Source organism: Salmo salar, chromosome ssa27 (genome assembly GCF_905237065.1).
Source record: "Salmo salar chromosome ssa27, Ssal_v3.1, whole genome shotgun sequence".
Taxonomy (NCBI): Eukaryota; Metazoa; Chordata; class Actinopteri; order Salmoniformes; family Salmonidae; genus Salmo; species Salmo salar.
The window spans coordinates 44,732,756-44,760,704 of record NC_059468.1 but is presented as its reverse complement, the minus strand read 5'-3'; the positions used below and the strand labels follow the sequence as shown (position 1 = coordinate 44,760,704).

The following is a 27,949-nucleotide window of genomic DNA, read 5'->3' as shown; positions in this document are numbered from 1 at the left end:
TTCCATTCTCACTGTGTAGAGAATAGGGTTCCATTCCATTCTCACTATTTGGAGAATAGGGTTCCATTCCATTCTCACTGTGTAGATAATAGGGTTCCATTCCATTCTCACTGTGTAGATAATAGGGTTCCATTCCATTCTCACTATTTGGAGAATAGGGTTCCATTCCATTCTCACTGTGTAGAGAATAGGGTTCCATTCCATTCTCACTGTGTAGAGAATAGGGTTCCATTCCATTCTCACTGTGTAGATAATAGGGTTCCATTCCATTCTCCCTATTTGGAGAATAGGGTTCCATTTGGGACAATAAAGTAGATGAGCTCAGGGCGAGGATCTCCTTCCAGAGAGACATTAGGTACAGTAACGTCCTCTGTTTCACAGAATCATGGTTCTCTCCGGGATATACCTAGAATACCTCACAATCAAATGCCGACGATATTACTTCCAAAGAGTATTCTCTTCGGTTATAGTCACAGCCGTGTATATTCCCCCTCACGACGGCCCTAAAGGAACAACACTGGACTTTGTGCAAACTGGAAACCGCATGTCCTGAAGCCGCATTTCTTGTAGCTGGGGATTTTAACAAAGCAAATTTGAGGAAAACGCTACCGAAGTTCAAACAACACATTGACTGTAGAATCCGCGCAGCTAAAACACTGGACCACTGCTACTCCAACTTCCTGGATGCCTACAAGGCCGTCCCCTGCCCTCCCTTTGGCAAATCAGATCACGACTCCATTTTGCTCCTCCCTTCCTATAGGCAGAAACTCAAACAGGAAGTACCCGTGCTAAGGTCTATTCAACACTGGCCTGACAAATCGGAATCCATGCTTCAAGATTGTTTTGATCACGCGGACTGGGATATGTTCCGGGTAGCCTCGGAATAACATTGACGTATCCACGGACACGGTGACTGAGTTCATCAGGAAGTGTATAGGAGATGTTGTTCCCACTGTGACTATTAACCTCTATGGGCTAGTTGGGACGCTTGCGTCCCACCTACTCAACAGCCAGTGTAATCCCATGGCGCGATATTCAAATACCTTAGAAATGCTATTACTTCAATTTCTCAAATATATGACTATTTTACACCATTTTAAAGACAAGACTCTTGTTAACCTCTCTAGGCTAGGCGGGACGAATTCGTCCCACCTACGTAACAGCCACGGCTATCCTGTGGCGCGATTTTCAAAACCTTAAAAATCCTATTACTTCAATTTCTCAAACATATGACTATTTTACAGCCATTTAAAGATAAGACTCTCGTTAATCTAACCACACTGTCCGATTTCAAAAAGGCTTTACAACGAAAGCAAAACATTAGATTATGTCAGCAGAGTACCAAGCCAGAAATAATCAGACACCCATTTTTCAAGCCAGCATATAATGTCACCAAAACCCAGAAGACAGCTAAATGCAGCACTCACCTTTGATGATCTTCATCAGATGACAACCCTAGGACATTATGTTATACAATACATGCATGTTTTGTTCAATCAAGTTCATATTTATATCAAAAACCAGCTTTTTACATTAGCATGTGACGTTCAGAACTAGCATACCCCCGCAAACTTCCGGGGAATTCGCTAACATTTTACTAAATTACTCACGATAAACGTTCACAAAAAGCATAACAATTATTTTAAGAATTATAGATACAGACCTCCTCTATGCACTCGATATGTCCGATTTTAAAATAGCTTTTTGGTGAAAGCACATTTTGCAATATTCTAAGTACATAGCCCAGGCATCACGGGCTCGCTATTTAGACACCCGGCAAGTTTAGCACTCACCATAATCATATTTACTATTATAAAAATGTCATTACCTTTTGTTGTCTTCGTCAGAATACACACCCAGGACAGCTACTTCAATAACAAATGTTGGTTTGGTCCAAAATAATCCATCGTTATATCCGAATAGCGGCGTTTTGTTCGTGCGTTCCAGACACTATCCCGAAATAGTAAAGAAGTGTCACGCGCTTGGCGCAATTCGTGACAATAAAATTCTAAGTATTCCATTACCGTACTTCGAAGCATGTCAACCGCTGTTTAAAATCAATTTTTACGACATTTTTCTCGTAGAAAAGCGATAATATTCCGACAGGGAATCTCCTTTTCGGCAAACAGAGGAAAAAATCCCAAAGGCGGGGGCGGTCGGGGTCACGCGCATAAGCTAGTGTCTCTTGATCGGCCACTTGAGAAAGGCAATAATGTGTTTCAGCCTGGGGCTGGAATGACGACATTCTGTTTTTTCCCGGGCTCTGAGCGCCTATGGACGACGTGGGAAGTGTCACGTTAGAGCAGAGATCCTTAGTAAATGATAGAGATGGAAAAGAAGTTCAACAAATGGTCAGACAGGCCACTTCCTGTAAAGGAATCTCTCAGGTTTTGACCTGCCATTTGAGTTCTGTTATACTCACAGACACCATTCAAACAGTTTTAGAAAATTTAGGGTGTTTTCTATCCATATGTAATAAGTATATGCATATTCTAGTTACTGAGTAGGAGTGGTAACCAGATTAAATCGGGTATGTTTTTTATCCAGCCGTGTCAATGCTGCCCCCTAGCCCTAACAGGTTAATCTAACCACACTGTCCGATTTCAAAAAGGCTTTACAATGAAAGCAAAACATTAGATTATGTCAGTAGAGTACCCAGCCAGAAATAATCAGACACCCATTTTTCAAGCTAGCATATAATGTCACATAAACCCAAACCACAGCTAAATGCAGCACTAACCTTTGATGATCTTCTTCAGATGACAATCCTAGGACATTATGTTATACAATACATGCATGTTTTGTTCAATCAAGTTCATATTTATATCAAAAACCAGCTTTTTACATTAGCATGTGACTAGCATGTGACTAGCATTCCCACCGAACACTGCCGGTGAATTTACTCAATTACTCACGATAAATGTTCACAAAAAACATAACAATTATTTTAAGAATTATAGATACAGAACTCCTTTATGCACTCGCTATGTCCGATTTTAAAATAGCTTTTCGGTGAAAGCACATTTTGCAATATTCTAAGTACATAGCTCAGGCATCACGGGCTAGCTATTTAGACACCCGGCAAGTTTAGCACTCACCATAATCATATTTACTATTATAAAAGTTTGATTACCTTTTGTTGTCTTCGTCAGAATGCACTCCCAGGACTTCTACTTCAATAACAAATGTTGGTTTGGTCCCAAATAATCCATAGTTATATCCAAATAGCGGCGTTTTGTTCGTGCGTTCAAGACACTATCCGAATGGTAAAGAAGGGTGACGCGCCCGACGCGTTTCGTGACAAAAATGTCTAAATATTCCATTACCGTACTTCGAAGCATGTCAACCGCTGTTTAAAATCAATTTTTATGCTATTTTTCTCGTAAAAAAACGATAATATTCCGACCGGGAGTCGTTGTTTTCGTTCAAAGAGAGAGAAAGTAAACATGGTGTCGACTCGTGCACGCGCCTCCAGTCTCATTGCCCTCAGATCGACCACTATCAAAATGCGCTAATGTTTTTCAGCCATGGCCTGCAAAGCCACCATTCATCTTTCTGGCGCCTTCTGAGAGCCTATGGGAGCGTTAGAAAATGTCACGTTATGCCAGAGATCCCCTGTTTTGGTTAGAGATGATCAAGAAGGCCATGAAATGGTCAGAGAGAGCGCTTCCTGTTTGGAATCTTCTCAGGTTTTGGCCTGCCAAATGAGTTCTGTTATACTCACAGACACCATTCAAACAGTTTTAGAAACTTTGGAGTGTTTTCTATCCAAATCAAACAATTATATGCATATTCTAGTTACTGGGCAGGAGTAGTAACCAGATTAAATCGGGTACGTTTTTTATCCGGCCGTGCAAATACTGCCCCCTATCCCCAACAGGTTAAAACCTACCCAAACCAAAAACCGTAGATAGATGGCATTATTCACACTAATCTGAAAGCGCAAACCACCACATTTAACCACGGCAAGGTGACTGGGAATGTGGTCGAATACAAACAGTGCAGTTATTCCTCCCGTAAGACAATAAAACAGTCAGTACAGAGACAAAGTGGAGTCGTAATTCAACGGCTCAGACACGAGACGTATGTGGCAGGGCTGACAGACAATCATGGATTACAAAAAGAAAACCAGCCACGTCGCGGACACCGACATCTTACTCCCGGACAACCTAAACACCTTCTTCGCCTGCTTTGAGGATAACACAGTGCCACTGATGTGGCAAGCTCCCAAGGACTGTGGACTCTCGTTCTCTGCGGCCGACATGAGTAAGACATTAAGCGTGTTAACCCTCGCAAGGCTGCCAGCCCAGACGACGTCCCACCCTATCCCAGTCTGCTGTCCACACTTGCTTCATGACGTCCACCATCGTTCCTGTACCTAAGAAAGCAAAGGACAAAGCAAATGAACTAAATGATTATCGCCCCGTGGCACTCACTTCTGTCATCATGAAGTACTTTGAGAGGCTAGTCAAGGATCATATAACTTCTACCTTACCTGACAACCTAGACCCACTTCAATTTGCTTACCGCCCCAACAGATCCACGGATGATGCAATCGCCATCTCACTGCCCTATCCCATCTGGACAATCGGAATACCTATGTAAGAATGCTGTTCATTGACTGTAGTTCAGCCTTCAACACCATAGTACCCTCCAAGCTCATTATTTAGCTCATGGCCCTGGTTCTGAACCCTGCCCTGTGCAACTGGATCCTGGACTTCCTGATTGGCAGCCCCCAGGTGGTGAAGGTAGGAGACAACAACTGCAACTTCGCTGATCCTCAACACCTCCTGTACTCCATGTTCACCCCTGACTGCGTGGACATGCACACCTCCAATTCAATCATCAAGTTTGCAGACGACACAACAGTAGGAGGCCTGATTACCGACAATGACGAGAGCCTACAGGGAGGAGGTGAGGGCCCTAGGAGTGTCAAAACAAAGGAGCTGATCGTGGTCTTCAGGAAACATGGACTGAGGGAGTGCCCCATCCATCATCACTTTATCCTCTACCTCCATCACCTCATACCCATCTCCTCTAATCCTCTACCTCATCATCATCTCCTCTAGTCCTCTACCACCTCATACCCATCTCCTCTAATCCTCTACCTCCACCTCCACCACCTCATACCCATCTTCTCTAGTCCTCTACCTCCATCACCTAATACCCATCTCCTCTACCTCCATCACCATCTCCATCTATCACCTCATACCCATCTCCTCTACCTCCTGCTCTTTATTTACATTTTAGTCATTTAGCAGACGCTCTTATCCAGAGCGACTTACAGTAGTGAATGCATACATTTCATACATTTTTTTTTCTCCGTACTCGTCCACCGTGGGAATCGAACCCACAACCCTGGCATTGCAAACACCATGCTCTACCAACTGAGCCACATGGGACCAACTTTATTCTATTTGAATAATTTTCCTCTTCATTCTCATTCTTCTCTCCTCCTTTAAACTTCTCCTCCAACTCTTTCTCTCTCTCTATCCCACTGCTTTGGTTATAACCAGTTCTCCGTTCCCTTGAGAATGACTAGCCCCCCCCCTCATCAATATTCATGAGCCCCCCTGCCAGGCTCCAGAGTCTCAGCTAATCAGCCGGGTGTCACTTTAGATTTGGCCCCACCTGTCGGGCGTTTGACCCCGCCCTGTCTGTCAAGGGGCCTGCCGGGGTTGGCTGGCTCACCGACCCGGTGTCACTTCCCCTTCCTGTCTCAGTCTGTTGATATGTTTTAGCAGGATGCTGTCATATTGGAGGAGAGGGGTAGATATGTTATTAATTAAATAAAGAAAAAATAAGATGATAATGTGGTCAATAGAGGATTATCAATACATAACCTTCACAAAGATATTACGAACATTATGGCTAAAACTATGTCAATGACACACGCTGCAGACGTGTGTATTTCAAATGGTATGTCATGAATGTGTTGACTGTTCACTACAGGTATATTAGGTAAGAAAGTTCCCAGTCGATCCCTTTCTGGCTGTAGTAATGAGGGGATGTCAGAGCACGTAGAATGCTGTTTAGCCTGGCTATAGGTAGCTGCCCCCTCTCTGTTTGATTGAATTGAGAAATCCACTGAGGGAGGGATCGATGTATTTGCATTCCAATCACGTTAACCCTCAAACTTCTCTCCTCGTGGATGTAGACTGTATGTCATTATCAGTTTTGAAAAATAAAATTAAAAATCAGGTTTAGTTGAAATGCTTCTGTAGATAATTTACCTGGATTTTCACTGTAAAAAATCTGTGAATATCTAACTCTCTCTGTCTCTCTCTCTCTCTATTTCTTCTGTCGGTCTTCTCTTTCTCTCTCTCGTCCCCCTCTCTCATCCCTCTCTCTTCCCTCTCTCTTCCCTCTCTCATCCCTCTCTCATCCCCCTCTCTCAGTGTCTCAGATGGGTGTGGCCCAGGGACATAACATGTGTCCAGACCCAGGGATTCCTGACCGAGGGAGAAGAAAAGGATCTGACTTCAGGTAAAGGAGAGGAGAGGCTGAGGGGAGATTACTGTACATGAACAGAGGAGAGGCTGAGGGGAGATTACTGAACATGAACAGAGGAGAGGAGAGACTGAGGGGAGATTACTGTACATGAACAGAGGAGAGGCTGAGGGGAGATTACTGAACATGAACAGAGGAGAGGAGACTGAGGGGAGATTACTGAACATGAACAGAGGAGAGACTGAGGGGAGATTACTGTACATGAACAGAGGAGAGGCTGAGGGGAGATTACTGAACATGAACAGAGGAGAGGAGAGACTGAGGGGAGATAACTGAACATGAACAGAGGAGAGACTGAGGGGAGATTACTGAACATGAACAGAGGAGAGGAGAGACTGAGGGGAGATTACTGAACATGAACAGAGGAGAGACTGAGGGGAGATTACTGAACATGAACAGAGGAGAGACTGAGACTGAGGGGAGATTACTGAACATGAACAGAGGAGAGGAGACTGAGGGGAGATTACTGAACATGAACAGAGGAGAGACTGAGGGGAGATTACTGTACATGAACAGAGGAGAGGAGAGACTGAGGGGAGATTACTGAACATGAACAGAGGAGAGACTGAGGGGAGATTACTGAACATGAACAGAGGAGAGACTGAGACTGAGGGGAGATTACTGAACATGAACAGAGGAGAGGAGACTGAGGGGAGATTACTGAACATGAACAGAGGAGAGACTGAGGGGAGATTACTGTACATGAACAGAGGAGAGGCTGAGGGGAGATTACTGAACATGAACAGAGGAGAGGAGAGACTGAGGGGAGATTACTGTACATGAACATGTATTGAGGAAGACACAACAATGATGTGTTGTTTGTTTACAAGAATGTGACTAAGGATTACTAAGGAATACTCAGTAATACCAAGGAATACTCAGTAATACTAAGGATTACTAAGGAATACTCAGTAATACCAAGGAATACTCAGTAATACTAAGGATTACTAAGGAATACTCAGTAATACCAAGGAATACTAAGGAATACTCAGGAATACTCAGTAATACTCAGTAATACTCAGGAATACTCAGGAATACTCAGGAATACTCAGGAATACTCAGGAATACTCAGGAATGCTCAGGAATGCTCAGGAATACTGAAGAATACTCAGGAATAATCAGGAATACTAAGGATTACTCAGGAATAGTCAGTAATACTCAGGAATAATCAGGAATACTCAGGAATACTCAGGAATACAAAGGAAAACTAAGGAATACTAAGGATTATTCAAGAATACTACCTTGGGTCTAGAAGGGAAAATGATGGAGCTCTCCTGTTACAGTGGGCGTGTCTCCAAGGGCACCCTATTCCCTATACAGTGCACTACATTTGATCAGAAATGGGGCCCTGTGTCAAAGGAAGTGCACTATATAAGGAGTAGGGTGCCATTTGGGACGTACATGTGTCTCTCTCTGTATCAGTGACTTGTCCCCGGTTTGTCGCTGCGTCTAACACGGCCAAAATGGGTACGATCCGTTTCCCACAAAACACCGCTTCTGGGAGGTCACAGCAGGAAGCGTTTTTAGAGGACGGGTTTGTGATTATTTCAGTGATAATTTAAAGACGCGTTAAACAACGGACTGAAACCTGTACACACAGGCAACCCTTCAGGACAGTACTTTTCCTTCCCTAGACATTGGTTAAAGCTTAGACCAGAGTTACAGTACATCCATCTCTATGTGTATATATAACTCTCTGTCTCTCTACCTCCCCCTACAGGCGAGGTGCTACAGTGCACTTCTCCTGTGATGAAGGTTACGAGATGGTTGTGTATAACCCTCTGTCTCTCTAGCTCCCCCTACAGGCGAGGTGCCACAGTGCACTTCTCCTGTGATGAGGGTTATGAGATGGTTGTGTATAACTCTCTGTCTCTCTACCTCCCCCTACAGGCGAGGAGCCACAGTGCACTTCTCCTGTGATGAGGGTTACGAGCTGCAGGGCTCTAAGAGCATCAGCTGTCTGAGAGTCACGGACAGCTACGTAGGCTGGAGCGACGACCGACCCATCTGCAGAGGTATGGGGGGGGGGGGTCTATCTGCTCATGGGTCTGTGTGTGCGTGTGCATGTGCGTGTGTGTGTGTGTGTGTGTGTGTGTGTGTGTGTGTGTGTGTGTGTGTGTGTGTGTGTGTGTGTGTGTGTCAGTATCTGTTCATACTGTATGCTTATCTGCTGAACAGGCCTGAACTGGACTTGACTCTCGTCTGTCTATACTGGCAGTCCACTGCCCACAAGGCATTTAACCTTCCACCCATCTCTTAGTGACGAGCAGACAGAATGGTCATGGCCTCTGTGTGTCGTCCAGGGCCTCGACCCACTGGCCTGTGTGGCTTTGTGTTGCAAAAGCCACCCAAACAGGCTGATGTGTCAAATGTTAGATGGCTGTTGTTCTATGTACAGTGATTGTGTCTGAATGTATCAGAGTAAAGCAGAGAGAGTCCCATCTCTATTGGATGAATGTAACAGAGTAAAGCAGAGATATTAGGACCATACATGTCCACAAAGGCCTAACAAAACAAAACCCTACTTGATGGTAATAGCTCTCACCGTTGCCTCTAGTGGTGGGTTTGGAAGTGATCTCCTGACGTCCTGGGACCTGGACGAACGTTGAATATTGTCTTGGATCTCAGGTTACCTGGCTGCATCGAGAGGATTGCATGTCACAGATCTTAGAACAGGTGTTCTGGGTAGCAGACAGGAGAGGTGTTCTGGGTAGTAGATAGGTGAGGTGTTCTGGGTAGTAGATGGGAGAGGTGTTCTGGGTAGTAGATAGGAGAGGTGTTCTGGGTAGTAGATAGGAGAGGTGTTCTGGGTAGTAGACAGGAGTGGTGTTCTGGGTAGTAGATAGGTGAGGTGTTCTGGGTAGTAGACAGGAGAGGTGTTCTGGGTAGTAGATAGGAGAGGGGTTCTGGGCAGTAGATATCTGGGTAGTAGATGGGAGAGGTGTTCTGGGTAGTTGATAGGAGAGGTTTTCTGGGTAGTAGATAGGAGAGGTGTTCTGGGTAGTAGATAGGAGAGGTGTTCTGGGTAGTAGATAGGAGAGGTGTTCTGGGTAGTAGATAGGAGAGGGGTTCTGGGTAGTAGATATCTGGGTAGTAGATAGGAGAGGGGTTATGGGTAGTAGATAGGAGAGGTGTTCTGGTAGTAGATAGGTGAGGTGTTCTGGGTAGTAGCTAGGTGAGGTGTTCTGGGTAGTAGATAGGAGAGGTGTTCTGGGTAGTAGATAGGAGAGGTGTTCTGGGTAGTAGATAGGAGAGGGGTTCTGGGTAGTAGATATCTGGGTAGTAGATAGGAGAGGGGTTCTGGGTAGTAGATAGGAGAGGTGTTCTGGGTAGTAGATATCTGGGTAGTAGATAGGGGAGGTGTTCTGGGTAGTAGATAGGAGAGGGGTTCTGGGTAGTAGATATCTGGGTAGTAGATAGGAGAGGTGTTCTGGGTAGCAGACAGGAGAGGTGTTCTGGGTAGTAGATAAGAGAGGGGTTCTGGGTAGTAGATATCTGGGTAGTAGATATCTGGGTAGTAGATGGGAGAGGTGTTCTGGGTAGTAGATAGAAGAGGTGTTCTGGGTAGTAGATAGGAGAGGTGTTCTGGGTAGCAGATAGGAGAGGTGTTCTGGGTAGTAGATAGGAGAGGTGTTCTGGGGTAGTAGATAGGAGAGGGGTTCTGGGTAGTAGATATCTGGGTAGTAGATAGGAGAGGTGTTCTGGGTAGTAGATAGGAGAGGGGTTCTGGGTAGTAGATAGGAGAGGGGTTATGGGTAGTAGATAGGAGAGGTGTTCTGGGTAGTAGATAGGAGAGGTGTTCTGGGTAGTAGATAGGAGAGGGGTTCTGGGTAGTAGATAGGAGAGGTGTTCTGGGTAGTAGACAGGCGAGGTGTTCTGGGTAGTAGATAGGATAGGTGTTCTGGGTAGTAGATAGGAGAGGGGTTCTGGGTAGTAGATAGGAGAGGTGTTCTGGGTAGTAGATAGGAGAGGTGTTCTGGGTAGCAGATAGGAGAGGTGTTCTGGGTAGCAGACAGGCGAGGTGTTCTGGGTAGTAGATAGGAGAGGGGTTCTGGGTAGTAGATAGGAGAGGTGTTCTGGGTAGTATATAGGAGAGTTGTTCTGGGTAGTAGATATCTGGGTAGTAGATAGGAGAGGTGTTCTGAGTAGTAGATAGGAGAGGTGTTCTGGGTAGTAGATAGGAGAGGTGTTCTGGGTAGTAGATAGGAGAGTTGTTCTGGGTAGTAGATATCTGGGTAGTAGATAGGAGAGGTGTTCTGGGTAGTAGATAGGAGAGGTGTTCTGGGTAGTAGATAGGAGAGGTGTTCTGGGTAGTAGATAGAAGAGGTGTTCTGGGTAGTAGATAGGAGAGGGGTTCTGGGTAGTAGATAGGAGTGGGGTTCTGGGTAGTAGATATCTGAGTAGTAGATAGGAGAGGTGTTCTGGGTAGTAGATAGGAGAGGGGTTCTGGGTAGTTGATAGGAGAGGTGTTCTGGGTAGTGGATATCTGGGTAGTAGATAGGAGAGGTGTTCTGGGTAGTAGATAGGAGTGGGGTTCTGGGTAGTGGATGGGAGAGGGGTTCTGGGTAGTAGATAGGAGAGGTGTTCTGGGTAGTAGATAGGAGAGATGTTCTGGGTAGTAGACAGGAGTGGTGTTCTGGGTAGTAGATAGGTGAGGTGTTCTGGGTAGTAGACAGGAGAGGTGTTCTGGGTAGTAGATAGGAGAGGGGTTCTGGGTAGTAGATATCTGGGTAGTAGATATCTGGGTAGTAGATGGGAGAGGTGTTCTGGGTAGTAGATAGGAGAGGTTTTCTGGGTAGTAGATAGGAGAGGTGTTCTGAGTAGTAGATAGGAGAGGTGATCTGGGTAGTAGATAGGAGAGGTGTTCTGGGTAGTAGATAGGAGAGGGGTTCTGGGTAGTAGATATCTGGGTAGTAGATAGGAGAGGTGTTCTGGGTAATATATAGGAGAGGGGTTCTGGGTAGTAGATAGGAGAGGTGTTCTGGGTAGTAGACAGGCGAGGTGTTCTGGGTAGTAGATAGGATAGGTGTTCTGGGTAGTAGATAGGATAGGTGTTCTGGGTAGTAGATAGGAGAGGTGTTCTGGGTAGTAGATAGGAGAGGTGTTCTGGGTAGAAGACAGGAGAGGTGTTCTGGGTAGCAGACAGGCGAGGTGTTCTGGGTAGTAGATAGGATAGGTGTTCTGGGTAGTAGATAGGAGAGGTGTTCTGGGTAGTATATAGGAGAGGGGTTCTGGGTAGTAGATAGGAGAGGTGTTCTGGGTAGTAGATAGGAGAGGTGTTCTGGGTAGTAGATAGGAGAGGTGTTCTGGGTAGTAGATATCTGGGTAGTAGATAGGAGAGGTGTTCTGGGTAGTAGACAGGAGTGGTGTTCTGGGTAGTAGATAGGTGAGGTGTTCTGGGTAGTAGACAGGAGAGGTGTTCTGGGTAGTAGATAGGAGAGGGGTTCTGGGTAGTAGATATCTGGGTAGTAGATATCTGGGTAGTAGATGGGAGAGGTGTTCTGGGTAGTAGATAGGAGAGGTTTTCTGGGTAGTAGATAGGAGAGGTGTTCTGAGTAGTAGATAGGAGAGGTGATCTGGGTAGTAGATAGGAGAGGTGTTCTGGGTAGTAGATAGGAGAGGGGTTCTGGGTAGTAGATATCTGGGTAGTAGATAGGAGAGGTGTTCTGGGTAATATATAGGAGAGGGGTTCTGGGTAGTAGATAGGAGAGGTGTTCTGGGTAGTAGACAGGCGAGGTGTTCTGGGTAGTAGATAGGATAGGTGTTCTGGGTAGTAGATAGGATAGGTGTTCTGGGTAGTAGATAGGAGAGGTGTTCTGGGTAGTAGATAGGAGAGGTGTTCTGGGTAGAAGACAGGAGAGGTGTTCTGGGTAGCAGACAGGCGAGGTGTTCTGGGTAGTAGATAGGATAGGTGTTCTGGGTAGTAGATAGGAGAGGTGTTCTGGGTAGTATATAGGAGAGGGGTTCTGGGTAGTAGATAGGAGAGGTGTTCTGGGTAGTAGATAGGAGAGGTGTTCTGGGTAGTAGATAGGAGAGGTGTTCTGGGTAGTAGATATCTGGGTAGTAGATAGGAGAGGTGTTCTGGGTAGTAGATAGGAGAGGTGTTCTGGGTAGTAGATAGGAGAGGTGTTCTGGGTAGTAGATAGAAGAGGTGTTCTGGGTAGTAGATAGGATAGGGGTTCTGGGTAGTAGATAGGAGTGGGGTTCTGGGTAGTAGATATCTGGGTAGTAGATAGGAGAGGTGTTCTGGGTAGTAGATAGGAGAGGGTGTTCTGGGTAGTAGATAGGAGAGGGGTTCTGGGTAGTTGATAGGAGAGGTGTTCTGGGTAGTGGATATCTGGGTAGTAGATAGGAGAGGTGTTCTGGGTAGTAGATAGGAGTGGGGTTCTGGGTAGTGGATATCTGGGTAGTAGATAGGAGAGGTGTTCTGGGTAGTAGATAGGAGTGGGGTTCTGGGTAGCTGATATCTGGGTAGTATATAGGAGAGGTGTTCTGGGTAGTAGATAGGAGAGGTGTTCTGGGTAGTAGATAGGAGTGGTGTTCTGGGTAGTAGATAGGAGAGGTGTTCTGGGTAGTAGATATCTGGGTAGTAGATAGGAGAGGTGTTCTGGGTAGTAGACAGGAGAGGTGTTCTGGGTAGTAGATAGGAGAGGTGTTCTGGGTAGTAGATATCTGGGTAGTAGATAGGAGAGGTGTTCTGGGTAGTAGATATGAGAGGGGTTCTGGGTAGTAGATAGGAGAGGTGTTCTGGGTAGTAGATATCTGGGTAGTAGATAGGAGAGGTGTTCTGGGTAGTAGATAGGAGATGTGTTCTGGGTAGTAGATGGGAGTGGGGTTCTGGGTAGTAGATGGGAGTGGGGTTCTGGGTAGTAGATAGGAGAGGTGTTCTGGGTAGTAGATAGGAGAGGGGTTCTGGGTAGTAGATAGGAGAGGGGTTCTGGGTAGTAGATATCTGGGTAGTAGCTGGGAGAGGTGTTCTGGGTAGTAGATAGGAGAGGTGTTCTGGGTAGTAGATAGGAGAGGGGTTCTGGGTAGTAGATAGGAGAGGGGTTCTGGGTAGTAGATAGGAGAGGTGTTCTGGGTAGTAGATAGGAGAGGGGTTCTGGGTAGTAGATAGGAGAGGGGTTCTGGGTAGTAGATAGGAGAGGGGTTCTGGGTAGTAGATAGGAGTGGAATAGATGGAGTTGAGGTGACACACAGGTTAATGCTCTCTATTAGATTATCCACAGAGTTCCTTATACCTTCCAGGACACACACACACACACACACACACACACACACACACACACACACACACACACACACACACACACACACACACACACACACACACACACATGTTAGATAGCTCCGAGGGGATTGAAGAAGAGAGGGGTTGCAACAGTGAATATGGCCCAACGTTTGAGTTACAGTTTCCTACAATCACTTTGGCGCTAATTTCATAACCATGTGGCGATTTTTCAGAAACTCTAGACACAAAACCCATAATGGTCATCGCTTGTAACACAGGCTGTCCAATGATCAAAACATTGCATTGTGGATTCATATCTTTAAAGAAACCTTGCACTTGCAGAATCATCGGTTGAAATAACTCATTCATCATGAAATACCACATTCATTTAGATCACCCACACACAATATACAGATAGTTTCACTGTGTCATTGTTCGTACAATCATTACATATTGTAGTACAAAATATGTGATGCATGTTTCATTATGGTACTGCACAGTAAATACATCACTGTAAAATGACTAGTAGAGAGAATACTACAGACACAGTGGAATCATTGAACAAAATCAGAAATTATTTGAGGAAATACAATAAATTCACAACACAGGTTTCTTTTGAATCAAAGCAAAAATAATTAGCTGCAAAAAATGTTAATAAAACTACAGTAAAACGTCAACTGCAGTGTACCTCACCTGGCTTACTGTAAAAATCAAAAGATTGATTACTGTACTTCTATATTTCCATCAAACCTGTCTTGTGGATTTGGCCACAGGTTCTCATCCACATCACAATGGATGTTTTCATCAGCCAAACATCTTGGGAAGAATCTTCCGGCCGAATCCAGGCCTGATGTCTGCCGTGATGTCATTGCATGCGTCATCCATGGCCTGGAGAAGGTTGGCTAGTTTGTGAGGGAACCTATCATATACCTTCCACCTCCATGTGGAGAACAAAAATCTTCAATCGGGTTTTAGGAAAGGAGAGTATGGGGGTAAGTACAGGGTGGTAAATTGTGGATGGGCCTGAATCCACGCTTGCACCATTTGAGCATAGTGGAACCTGACATTATCCCACACAATAACGTAGGTCACGCCATCAGCTCTACAGGCCTGATTTATCTCATCAAGGAAGGTTACAAGGAGAGCTGCATTATATGAACCAATAGGAGGTCTGTCCCTCCACACCATCATCCGATATAGCCGCACACGTGGTGATGTTGGCCCCACGTTGTCCGGGTACTTGGATGGGTGCCCACTGGCCAATGAAATTCCAACCTCTCCTCCTTGTCTTGGCCAGGTTGAAGCCTGCCTCATCCAAAAAGAGGAATTTGTGATGGTTTTCGTCAGCATCCAGCTCCATCACCCTCTAAAAATACATTTTGGAAAGAGAATTACTGATTAATGATGTAGAATTTTTGGGGGGAATTTTTCACAACAGGCATCTTGAATCTGAACATACCTGAACTTACTCAGTCCTCAGTTGCTTCACTCAAACTGTATTTCTTTCAACAGGCCCACGGTACAGCTGTTTTAGAGACACCTGGTGCCTTTTCAGCGTGCGTGCAATAGTCGGCAAACTTATGGCTTCCACATTGTTGAACATGTCGTCATTGTCCAAGATGTGCTGCCGAATTTCTGTAAAGCGAATATCATTTCTGGGCTGAACCAAATTGACCACAGCCCGCTCTTGTTGGTCAGTCAGAATTTTGTCTCTGCCTCCCCTATTTGTCCTAGTCTCAATTCCGTTGTGAAAATGACAGTAAGAACAGATTTAGTCACATCACCTACTCTGTGGTACACATTGGCATGTGGTATACAGACATTTGACAATTGAGAGTAGCCTAATGTTTAATGCACATTGAAGACTTACCGGTTCTCATTGAGGAAAGTTCTGATGATTGAGGCCACGGTTGATCTTCTGAGGTTTGGTTGAATCATTGTCATGCCATGATTTACGACATGGTCTACAACTATTTCTCGGATTTCATTGGACACTCTTTGCTGTTGCTGCCACTGTCTTGGTCCGTGGCCTTGTCCTCTACCACGTTCCCCCCCCACATCTCAAACGAGGCCCACGGCCACCTCTCAGAAGGGGTGCTCGTCCTCTCTAACGAGGCCCACGGCCACCTCTCAGAAGGGGTGCTCGTCCTCTCTAACGAGGCCCACGGCCACCTCTCAGAAGGGGTGCTCGTCCTCTCTAACGAGGCCCACGGCCACCTCTCGGAAGGGGTGCTCGTCCTCTCTAACGAGGCCCACGGCCACCTCTCGGAAGGGGTGCTAGTCCTCTCTAACGAGGCCCATGGCCACCTCTCAGAAGGGGTGCTAGTCCTCTCTAACGAGGCCCATGGCCACCTCTCAGAAGGGGTGCTAGTCCTCTCTAACGAGGCCCACGGCCACCTCTCAGAAGGGGTGCTAGTCCTCTCTAACGAGGCCCACGGCCACCTCTCAGAAGGGATGCTTGTCCCCTGCCGTTCCTTTATTGTGACCTGGATCACCTGCTGGGTCCATGTTATCGCTATGTTATTCTAGGTGGATACCACTCAGTTCACTATGTACTCTTAACCACAATGTGAAATCAATCATCACTAACGAGTTGGCAGTATTGGAAAAGCGATTCCAAGGGCCTGCATACATACACTCACCAGGCCACTTTATTAGGTACACCTGCGTGTTAACGCAAATATCCTGCTCCTTCGAACAGCGAATCATGTGTCTGCCTGCAACTCAATATATAGAGTATATAGAGTAGAGAGCTTTAGATGTTGTTCGACCAAACATTAGAACGGGCAAGATGAGTAATCTAAGCAACTTTGACCGTGGTAGGATTGTTGGTGCCACACCTGGTGGTTCCACCATCTCAGAAACAGCTGCCCTCCTGGGATTTTTACGCACTACAGTCTCTAGAGTTTACAGAGAACGGTGCGATAAACAAAACACATGTAGTTCTGTGATCAAAAACACCTTGTAAATGATAGAGGTCAAAAAACAGCCATTTAAAACAGTGGTGTGCAGAATGGCATCTCTTAACGTACAACACCGTGAATAATTCAGGCTGTTGTGGAGGCAAAAGGGGGTCCTACCCAGTACTAGATAGGTGTACCTAATAAAGTGGCTGGTGAGTGTACAGTAATGTCAAATCTGAAAACATGGTCTGGAAAAGTGGTACATGGGACCATAGAAACAGGGTCTGATAAAGAATGATGATGAAATATTACATCCATAGATAATGTAGTCCAATTGGTTCATGGTCCAAGATAATTGGTGTCAACGGATCTCGTTATCCTGAAACTTTCATGATCTTAACTCTGGAATATTGTTTGCTCGTTTCCATAGACTATTTCCATCACAATTTTGAAAATAACATACATGGAATCATGTAGTAACCAAACAAGTGTTAAACAAATCAAAATATATTTAATATTTTAGATTCTTTGAAGTAGCCACCCTTTGATGACAGCTTTGCACACTCTTGGCATTCTTTCAACCAGCTTCATGAGGAATGCACACAACATGAGGAATGTTTTTCCGACAGTCTTGAAGGAGTTCCCACATATGCTGAGCACTTGCTGGCTGCTTTTCCTTTACTCTGCGGTCCACTCATCCCAAACCATCTCAATTGGGTTGAGGTCGGGTGATTGTGGAGGCCAAGTCATCTGATGCAGCACTCCATCACTCTCCTTCTTGGTCAAATAGCCCTTACACAGCCTGGAGGTGTGTTGAGTCATTGTCCTGTTGAAAAACAAATGACAGTTCCACTAAGTGCAAACCAGATGGGATGGCGTATCGCTGCAGAATGCTGTGGTAGCCATGCTGGTTAAGTCACGCTTGCTCCCGCTCTTCCCCCTGGCGCTCGAGGGCGCCAGTCTCCCCAGCATTACGCACTCCTGCCACCATCATTACACACATCTGTCTTTCCCCCGTCAAGCGCATCAGCGATTATTGGACACACCTGCACTCAATCACCTCTGTCATTACCTCCCCTATATCTGTCTGTTCCCCCGCTCTGCTCCAGCATTGATTGTCATATGTCCTTCTATACCCGTGTGCCGACGCTGTGCCTGTCTTGTTCCTTATTAAATATTGACTCCCTGTACCTTTTTTCTCATCTCCGGCGTCGGTCCTTACAGGTTAAGTGTACCTTGAATTATAAATAAATTATAAATAAATCACAGACAGTGTCCCCAGCAAAGCACCCCCACACTATCTCACCTCCTCCTCCATGATTCACGGTGGGAACTACAGATGCGGAGATCATTCGTTCACCTACTCTGTGTCAGACGTATATATATATATTCAGTTTAAGCAAATCATGCCTGGATTAATATGACATTGTCTTAATACTAGACCTTCCCTGTGGCTCAGTTGGTAGGGCATGGTGTTTGCAACGCCAGCATGGTGTGTGCAACACCAGGGTTGTGGGTTCGATTCCCACGGGGGACCAGTACAAAAAAAAAGAAAAAATGTATGCATTCGCTAAGTCGCTCTGGATAAACGACTCAAATGTAAGACAAAGACATGGCTGTTGAGACCAAATATCTCAAATTTGGACTCAACACACCAAAGGACAGATTTCCACAGGCCTAATGTCCATTGCTTGAGTTTCTTTGGAGCAATTATACCACGAATGCCTGATTCACACAGTCTCCTCTGCCCTCTAGTTATATACAGTGGCAAGAAAAAGTATGTGATTTCTGCATAGATCTGCCTTAAAATATAATCTGATCTTCATCTAAAGTCACAACAATTGACAAACAGTCTGCTTAAACTAATAACACACAAACAATTATATGTTTTCATGTCTTTATTGAACAGACTGTGTAAACATTCACAGTGCAGGGTGGAAAAATTATGTGAACCCTTCGATTTAATAACTGGTTGACCCTCCTTTGGCAGCAATAACCTCAACCAAACGTTTTCTGTAGTTGTGGATCAGCGGTCAGGAGGAATTTTGGACCATTCCTCTTTACAAAACTGTTTCAGTTCAGCAATGTAATTGGGATGTCTGGTGTGAACTGCTCTCTTGAGGTCAGGACTGACTGGGCCACTCCAGAAGGCATATTTTCATCTGTTGAAGCCATTCTGTTGTTGACTTACTTCTATGTTTTGGGTCGTTGTCCCGTTGCATCACCCAACTTCTGTTGAACTTCAATTGGCAGACAGATAGCCTTACATTCTCCTGAAAACGTCTTGATAAACTTGGGAATTAACTTTTCCGTCAATGATAGCAAGCTGTCCAGGCCCTGAGGCAGTAAAGCAGCCCCAAACCATGATGCTCACTCCACCATACTTTACAGTGGGGAGTGATGTTGTTGTTTTGTGCCTTTTTTTCTCCACATAATGTTGTGTTTTCATTCCAAACAACTCGACTGTAGTTTCATCTGTCTACAGAATATTTTGCCAGAAGTGCTGTGGAACATTCAGGTGCTCTTTTGCGAACTTCAGACGTGCAGCAATGTTTTTTTTTTGGACAGCAGTGGCTTCTTCCGTGGTGTCCTCCCATGAACACCATTCTTGTTTAGTGTTTTACGTATCATAGACTCGTCAACAGAGATGTTAGCGTGTTCCAGAGATTTCTGTAAGTCTTTAGCTGACATTCTAGGATTCTTCTTAACCTCACTGAGCATTCTGCACTGTGCTCTTGCAGTCATCTTTGCAGGGCGGCCACTCCTAGGGAGAGTAGCAACAGTGCTTAACTTTCTCCATTTATCGACAATTTGTCTTACCGTGGACTGATGAACATCAAGGCTTTTAGAGATACTTTTGTAATCATTTCCTTCTTCATGCAAGTCAACAATTCTTAATCTTAGGACTTTTGAGATCTCTTTTCTTCAAGGTAATCAAGGTTCACATCAGGCAATGCTTCTTGTGAATAGCAAACTCAAATTCTGTGAGGTTTTTTTACAAGGCAGGGCAGCTCTAACTAACATCTTCAATCTTGTCTCATTGATTTGACTCAAGGTTAGCTGACTCCTGACTCCAATTAGCTTTTGGAGAAGTCATTTAGCCTATGGGGTTCACATACTTTTTCCAGCCTACACTGTGAAAGTTTAAATGATGTATTCAATATAGACAATAAAAATCTTTGTCTATTGTTGTGACTTAGATGAAGATCAGTCATTATGACCAATTTATGCAGAAATCCAGATAATTCCAAAAGGTTCACATACTTTTTCTTGCCACTGTATCTCTATATCAACAGTCCTCTAATTACGTCTCTATGTCTACAGTTCTCTAGTGTATTACGATTCTAACAACAGCAGTGTGTTATATAGACCTATTTAGAGAACTATTGAACATGTTTTCAAAAAACAAAATAAGTTAGACAAGGTGGGATCTTTTTTTGTGTCTGTTAAATTAATTATGCGAGAAATGGCGGTTGAACAACCTCTATAAACAAATATGGATGAAATGAACATCATATCGAAGTGAAATACTTGGAGTCACGTGATATTGTGTGGTCCTCCCACTGCGACTCGGGAAAACAGTTTCTTACGACTTCACAGGGTCGTAATCTTGATGCTCCTATCCAATAAATATTACTCTGGTGACATGATTATCGATGCTTGGCTGCCATTTACTTACCTGTTGTTCACCTAATACCTTTTAACTGCACTATTGGTTAGAGCCTGTCAGTAAGCATTTCACTGTGAGGTCTACTACACCTGTTGTATTCAGCATTTCACTGTGAGGTCTACTACACCTGTTGTATTCAGCATTTCACTGTGAGGTCTACTACACCTGTTGTATTCAGCATTTCACTGTGAGGTCTACTACACCTGTTGTATTCAGCATTTCACTGTGAGGTCTACCTACACCTGTTGTATTCAGCATTTCACTGTGAGGTCTACTACACCTGTTCTATTCAGCATTTCACTGTAAGGTCTACACCTGTTGTATTCGGCACACGTGACAAATAAACTTTGATTTGATTTGTTTGACAAATAAAAAATAATCTCGCTCTTATTGTAACACGGGTCGTCTAAAGGGGACCAAGGTGCGGCGTGTAGAGTGCTCATATTTACTTTATTAATGAAACACTTAACAAAAACAACAAAACGACCACCAACAGTTCCGACACACACAAAACGGAAAACAACTACCCACAAAAACCCCATAGACAAACCCCAACTTAAATATGATCTCCAATTAGAGACAACACGAACCAGCAGCCTCTAATTGGAGATCATCCAAAACTCAACCTAGAAATAGAAAACCAGAACAAAACATAGAAACAAAAAAAACATAGAGTGCCCATCTCTCTCTCTCTCTCTCTCTCTCTCTCTCTCTCTCTCTCTCTCTCTCTCTCTCTCTCTCTCTCTCTCTCTCTCTCTCTCTCTCTCTCTCTCTCTCTCTCTGATCATCCACCCATATCACACCCTGACCTAAATAAACAGAAAAACACAGCTCTCCTAGGTCAGAGCGTGACACATATAGTAGGCTATACCCGGACTGTATATGTTTTGTCCATAATAATCTCATCATATAGTAGGCTATACCCGGACTGTATATGTTTTGTCCATAATAATCTCATCATATAGTAGGCTATACCCGGACTGTATATGTTTTGTCCATAATAATCTCATCATATACCCAGGCTGTATCTGCCAGCTGTTGACTAACAACAGCAGAGTGGGCACATTCTCTAAATAACTCAAATGTTTGTGACAAAACCATCAGTAGAGTTGAAAATGAGAAGGAAACACATTTAAATTCTATTTTTAATTTGATACATGGGAGTTTAACTACTAAAGTGATTTTTATTCACACACAGCCGTTTAACCCCAACCAGTCAATTTGATGAAAACAAATCTCTGGTGGAAAAATGCCCATATTGTTTATATGCTGATTTGAGAATATTTGCATGAAAATCTGTCGCCAATTGGATGGAAACCCTAGCTTCTGGCGAACTATAAGGAATCATTATTTGTCTTGTTTCATCAATTTAACACCATTAATTGCTAGGTCATTACTCTAAAACGTCCCAGTAATTGCAAATTGCTGCAAGGGGGGAAACTCCTAAAGAGTTGGGTTGAGTAATTAAGCCAAACAATGTTGCTCAGCGTCCTGGACTAAGTGTTCATAAATCATGATGTCATACGGGTACATAAACATAAAAACTCACACGCCATCACTGCGCTGTCCTTGACGTAGAGAAGGAGAGGTGAAGGAATTACACTACTGGTAAGTGTTGGCTCCGTCCCTCGTCTTGCTCCAACCTGGGCTCAAACCAGGAAACCTTCTGAATCCATCGACATGTGCCACCCACAAAGCATTGTTACCCACAAAAGCCCACAAAGGAAACAACCACTTCTAGGTCTCAGAATGTGGATTGTTAAATGATAACTACACTCTTAGATGCTGTTTGGTTATTGCCCTACTTTAGGAGAACCCTCTGTGCAAAGGTTTCTGTAACTAAAAGGGTTATCCTATGGGAACAGACGAAGATCCCTTTTAGCGTCTAGATATATAAAAAAAAAAGTGCTAAGTGTGTAGCTAGTAGGCTTGCAAAGTTACGGTAACCTTCCTAAAATTCACAGGTTTTTGCAGAAATTTCCCGAATCAGAAGGGAATTAACCTGTTGAGGACCCCTTCGAGATAGGATCCCGTTAACGGGGTCATTTGACAAAATAGCATGGCGCGAAATTCAAAACAACAAAAATCTAATAATTTCAATTTCTCAAACATACCACTATTTTACACCATTTTAAAGATACATTTCTCGTTAATGCAACCACATTGTCCGATTTCAAAAAGGCTTTACAGCGAAAGCAAAACATTACATTATGTTAGAACACCCCCTAAACTAGAAAAGCCACACAGTCATTTTCCTAGCAAGGAGAGGCGTCACAAAAACCCGAAATACAGCTAAAATTAAACACTAACCTTTGACGATCTTCATCAGATGACACTGATAGGACATCATGTTACACAATACATGTATGTTTTGTTTGATCAAGTTCATATTTATATACAAAAACAGCATTTTACATTGGCGTGTGATGTTCAGAAAATGTTCAGAAAATGTTTAGCCTCCAAAACCCCTGGTGAATGATCACAATGAGCACACATATTACATATTACAGAAATACTTATCATAAATGTTGACAAATTATATAACAATTATTTGAAGAATTATAGATATACTACTTTTTAATGCAACCGCTGTGTCAGATTTCAAAATAACTTTACGGAGAAAGCACATTGTTCAATATTCTGAGTAGATAGCTCAACCATCAATACAGTTAGCCACGAAGTCACGGCGTCAACAAAACTCGAAAATAGTGTTATAAAACTTTTCTTACCTTTGCTGATCTTTGGCGGAATGCACTCGCAGGATTCCCACTTCCACAAGAAATGTTAATTTGTTCGATAAAGTCCATCATTTATGTCCAAATACCTCAGTTTTGTTGGCCTGTCCAGAATACTATTCCAAAGGCACGAGGCGGGGGCGCAAATAAATAGACAAATAAATAGACGAAAAGCTCAAAAGTTCCATTACCGTTTGTAGAAACATGTCAAACGATGTTTACAATCAATCTTTAGGGTCTTTTTAACGTAAAAATGCGATAATTTTACAACCGGACAATAGCGTATTCATTCCAGAGAAAAAGAAGGAACGGCGCATTCGCGGGCTCGCACATCACCAAGCCCTTTGTCCTCAGACAGGCCACTGATTGACTGAGCTCCTATTTTATGCCCAGTAACAGGAGAAGGATGAAAACAGTTTCTAAAGGCTGTTGACAGCCAATGGAAGCCTTAGGAAGTGCAGCGTGACCCCTTAGACACTGTAGTTTCGATAGGGATTCAAAAGAAGAACTACAATTCTCAGATTTCCCATTTCCTGGTTGGATTTTTCTCAGGTGTTGGCCTGCCATATGAGTTCTGTTATACTCACAGACATCATTCAAACAGTTTTAGAAACTTCAGAGTGTTTTCTATCGAAATCTACTAATAATATACATATTCTAGTTTCTGAGTCTGAGTAGGAGGCAGTTTAATTTGGGCACGTTTTTCATCCGGACGTGAAAATACGGCCCCCTATCCCTAAGAGGTTTTAACAGGACATCCAGAATCCTCAAAGTTATGGAAAATTTGGGAATTTTGGGAAAGTTAGCAGATTGTTTTTTTTTTACAGCTTACAGTTTCCCATGGCTACACTCACCTCCGTTGACCTCCAATCTGTCGTCTATATATATATTTTTTAAACTCAAACTGCATCACAGTGCTGTTTATCCTTGGCTTAGAGAGTGAGAGGTGAACAAACTACTAACTGTTATGTTCCCCAGCAAAAAAACAAACATTGTCACTCAAACAGAAGGGGGATCTAACAACAGAGATACAAAACATTAGTGAGGGGAAAAAAAAACTGCAGGAACTTAGTCAAGAACGATCTAATGTAATCTATTACAAACATAAAGCAAACTGGATGGAATATGGAGAAAATGCACCAAATTCTTCCTGAATCTCCAACACAGGAATGCTACCCAAAATAATTTGCAGTAACTAATCCATGATATTTTAAAAGAGGAAACTAAATATTTTTTTTTCAAATCAAATCAAATGTTATTATTCACATGCGCCGAATACAACGGGTGTAGACCTTACAGTGAAATGCTTTCTTATGAGCCCCTAACAAACAATGCAGTTTAAAAAATATGGATAAGAATAAGAAATATGAGTAACAAGTAATTAAAGTTAACAAGTAATTTCTGTCTCATCGTCAAATTCCTTCCAAATAATACAAAAATAGAAAATTAACAAATGCACAGAAAGATCATTGCGAAGGCCAAATTACAGAGGAAGACCTTTTTGAGGCTATTAAATCCTTTCAGTCTGTTAAAACCCCAGGGCTTGATGGCATACCGGTAGAGGTATATCAAGCCTTATTTTATATTCTCGAAGCTCCACTGTTAGATTGTTTTAACTACTCCTATATGGTGTCAGGTGTCAGGTACTCAGCAGGAAGGTCTGGTTTCACTATTATTAAAACAAGACCCAGATGGCAAACATAAAGACACAGTCTATCTAGAAAAACTGGAGGCCCCTTACACTTCAATGTTGTGATGCAAAAATACTAGTGAAATACATAGCACTCAGAAGTTAAAAGGGTTTTACCAGCTTTGTTCATCCTGATCAGACTGTTTTTTTACATGGACGATACATTATAGACATTAAGATGACTACTAGAAATAACAGAACAACATAAAACATCTACGAAACCAGGCCTCATATTCATAACGGATTTGAAAAGACCTTTGATTTTAAGACTGGATTTTATATATAAATGATTGTATTTTTTTTTTTTGTATTTCGGTGAGTCTCTTTTTCAATTGGTAAAAGGTATATATTGCAACCCCAAGTGTAAAATAGTAAATAGTGGCTACTTATCAAAAAGTTTTAAACTGTCAAGAGGAGTTAAACAAGGGTGTCCACTGTCACCATATATATTTGTTATCACCATCGAAATGCTATTAAAATCAGATCAAATAACAACATTACAGGATTAGAAATCCAAGGCTTAAAAAACAAATGTATGTATGCTGATGACTCATGTTTTATATTACGTCCACAAGCTAGAACCTTATAACCTTAGAGTCTTAGAACATCAACACCTCCGAACCTTAGAACCTTGGAACCGTGGAACCTTAGAACCTTGGAACCTTGGAACCATAGAACCTTAGAACCAATGTCTCTGAAGATCTAGATAACTTTTTCTGGCTGAAACAATATGACGTATTGGATATTTAAAAAAAAGTAACATTTACGTTACCCTGCAGTTTACCTATAAAATGGGCTGATGGTGAAGTAGACAACCCTTGGGATTCATATCATAACAAATGTAAATGAGCTCTCCACAATGAATTTCAAAAGAGAACTAGTAAAAATAGACAAGATTGTGCAACCATGGAGAGGTAAATAACTGTCTATTTCTGGAAAAATTACACTGATTAACTCCTTAGTCATATCTCAGTTTATTCAATTGCTTAAGGCGCTGCCTACTCCTGATTATTCATTTTTCAAAATCATTTGAGCCAAAAATATGTTTCTTTATCTGGGATGCTAAACCAGACGAGATAAAGCGTGCCTATCTATATAATGAATATGAACTGGGTGGGGTTGAGATTATTACATATACAGTAAAAGCATTAAACCTCTCTCTAAAAGCTTCACTTACAGTGTACGTATAAACATTTTTATTTGAACCAATAATCGTTCTCAAGTAGATTACTAAGAAAATCTCATCAATTTTCTTCCTTTGTGCAGACTGACATGTCTCATTTTAAATTAATTGAAAATTAAACCTTGTTCAAACTATCTATCTTTTTCAAACACGCATTGCAGAGCTGGTTGAAATGTCAATTTCATCCCCCTGAAAATATAGAACACATAATACAACAAATATTATGGCTGAACTTAAATGTGCTGGTTGATACAATACCTGTATTTATGGTTAATATGTGTTGAAAAGGGTATTTTGTTTTATTATTATATTGTAAATTGGAATGGTAGAGTTATGGCATTATCATGAAGGTATCGGAAAGGTCTGCTCAGTCCAAGATTACAACCAATTGATTACAGTATTATCCCAAAAATGGAGAAGGCAGGTGACAACGGGAGGAAGTAGAGAACTGTCTGCCCAATATAAAGGACCAAAACTGGTGGAGGAACAAAAATAGCATAAATAGGAAAGTATACCAGTTTTATTTGAGGACCAGGATGTTGACAGCTGTGCCATACAGATTGCAAAATAGCTGGGAAGAGATTTTTGATGTACCGATTCCATGGTGCAGGGTGCACGAGTTGAAATATAAAATAATGCAAGATTCAACACTTTGTGGTTTTCAGCTAAAATTATTTTACCAAATTCTTTCCACCAACAAAATGTTGAAAATTTGGAGCAATACAATCACCACAGCTCTGCAGATTTTGTTGTGAGGATACAGAATCAATAGACCATTTGTTCTGGTCTCAGGATCTAACGAGGTGACACTAATACTGCATCACAGCGAAGTCTGTCGTTGCGTTAGAACTGTGTGAACTGAACTACTGATCTCAGGCTTCATGTTGCTGATGATGGAACAAGAGGAGAGCGATCGCTACACTGCAATAGTGAGCCAGTCGGATTCAGCTTTGAGCTAGTCAGTTATTTGAGTCACACTCTCTCTATGCATTCTCTGAGGTGTCAACATGGAAGCTAATTTGTGTGTGTGAGAGAGAGAGAGAGAGAGAGAGAGAGAGAGAGAGAGAGAGAGAGAGAGAGAGAGAGAGAGAGAGAGAGAGAGAGAGAGAGAGAGAGAGAATCCCAATTGTCACTCTGACAGAGCTCCAGAGTTTCCCTGTGGAGATGGGAGAAAATTCAAGAAGGACAACCTTCTCTGCAGCACTCCACCAATCAGGCCTTTATGGTAGAGTGGCCAGACGGAAGCCGGACTTGGACCCGATCGAACATCTCTGGAGAGACCTGAAAATAGCTGTGCAGCAACGCTCCCCATCCAACCTGACAGAGCTTGAGAGGATCTGCAGAGAAGAATGGGAGTAACTCCCCAAATACAAGTGTGCCAAGCTTGTAGCATCATACCCAAGAAGACTTCAGGCTGTAATCGCTGCCAAAGGTGCTTCAACAAAGTACTGAGTAAAGGGTCTGAACACTTATGAAAACATTTCAAACAACCTGTTTTTGCTTTGTCATTATGTGGTACCGTGTACAGATTCATGAGGGAAAAAAACTATTTAATACATTTTAGAATAAGGCTGTCATGTAATTTTTTAGGGGAAAAGGTCAAGGGATCTGAGTACTTTCTGAATGCACTGTATATGTAGAGAGAGAGAGACAGAGAGAGAGATACAGAGAGAGAGAGAGAGAGAGAGAGAGAGAGACCTGAGCATGGGAGCATCTGATGTATCTTCTGGGAGGTTAATTCTCAGCAAGATAATGGCTGCATTTGTGTGTAGTCTATTTTCTACTAGGACACTTGACCAACATATGAACAAGCCCAGCATCATCTGATTAACGTTTCCAACTATTTGCTATCGGTTGTCATTTGTCAGCAACTACCCACGAAAAACAAAAGGGAAAAACAGACTGCCTAAGTATGGCTTCCAATCAGAGACAACGATAGACAGCTCTGCCTCTGATTGGAAACCATACCCCGGCCAAAACATAGAAAACACAAAACATAGAATGCCCACCCACCTATCACACGCTGA

At 43.1% G+C, this 27,949-nt stretch overlaps 1 protein-coding gene across 1 annotated transcript in view; it reads left to right on the top strand.

The window, feature by feature from the left end:
* The window catches only part of LOC106589158 (CUB and sushi domain-containing protein 2), an 881,306-nt gene that overhangs the window by 437,524 nt on the left and 415,833 nt on the right, over positions 1 to 27,949 (top strand). Inside the window, exons 10-11 of the mRNA XM_045709574.1 lie at positions 6,399 to 6,486; positions 8,401 to 8,525. Coding sequence (XP_045565530.1) covers positions 6,399 to 6,486; positions 8,401 to 8,525 — 213 coding nt within the window. The remainder of the gene's footprint in view (positions 1 to 6,398; positions 6,487 to 8,400; positions 8,526 to 27,949) is intronic.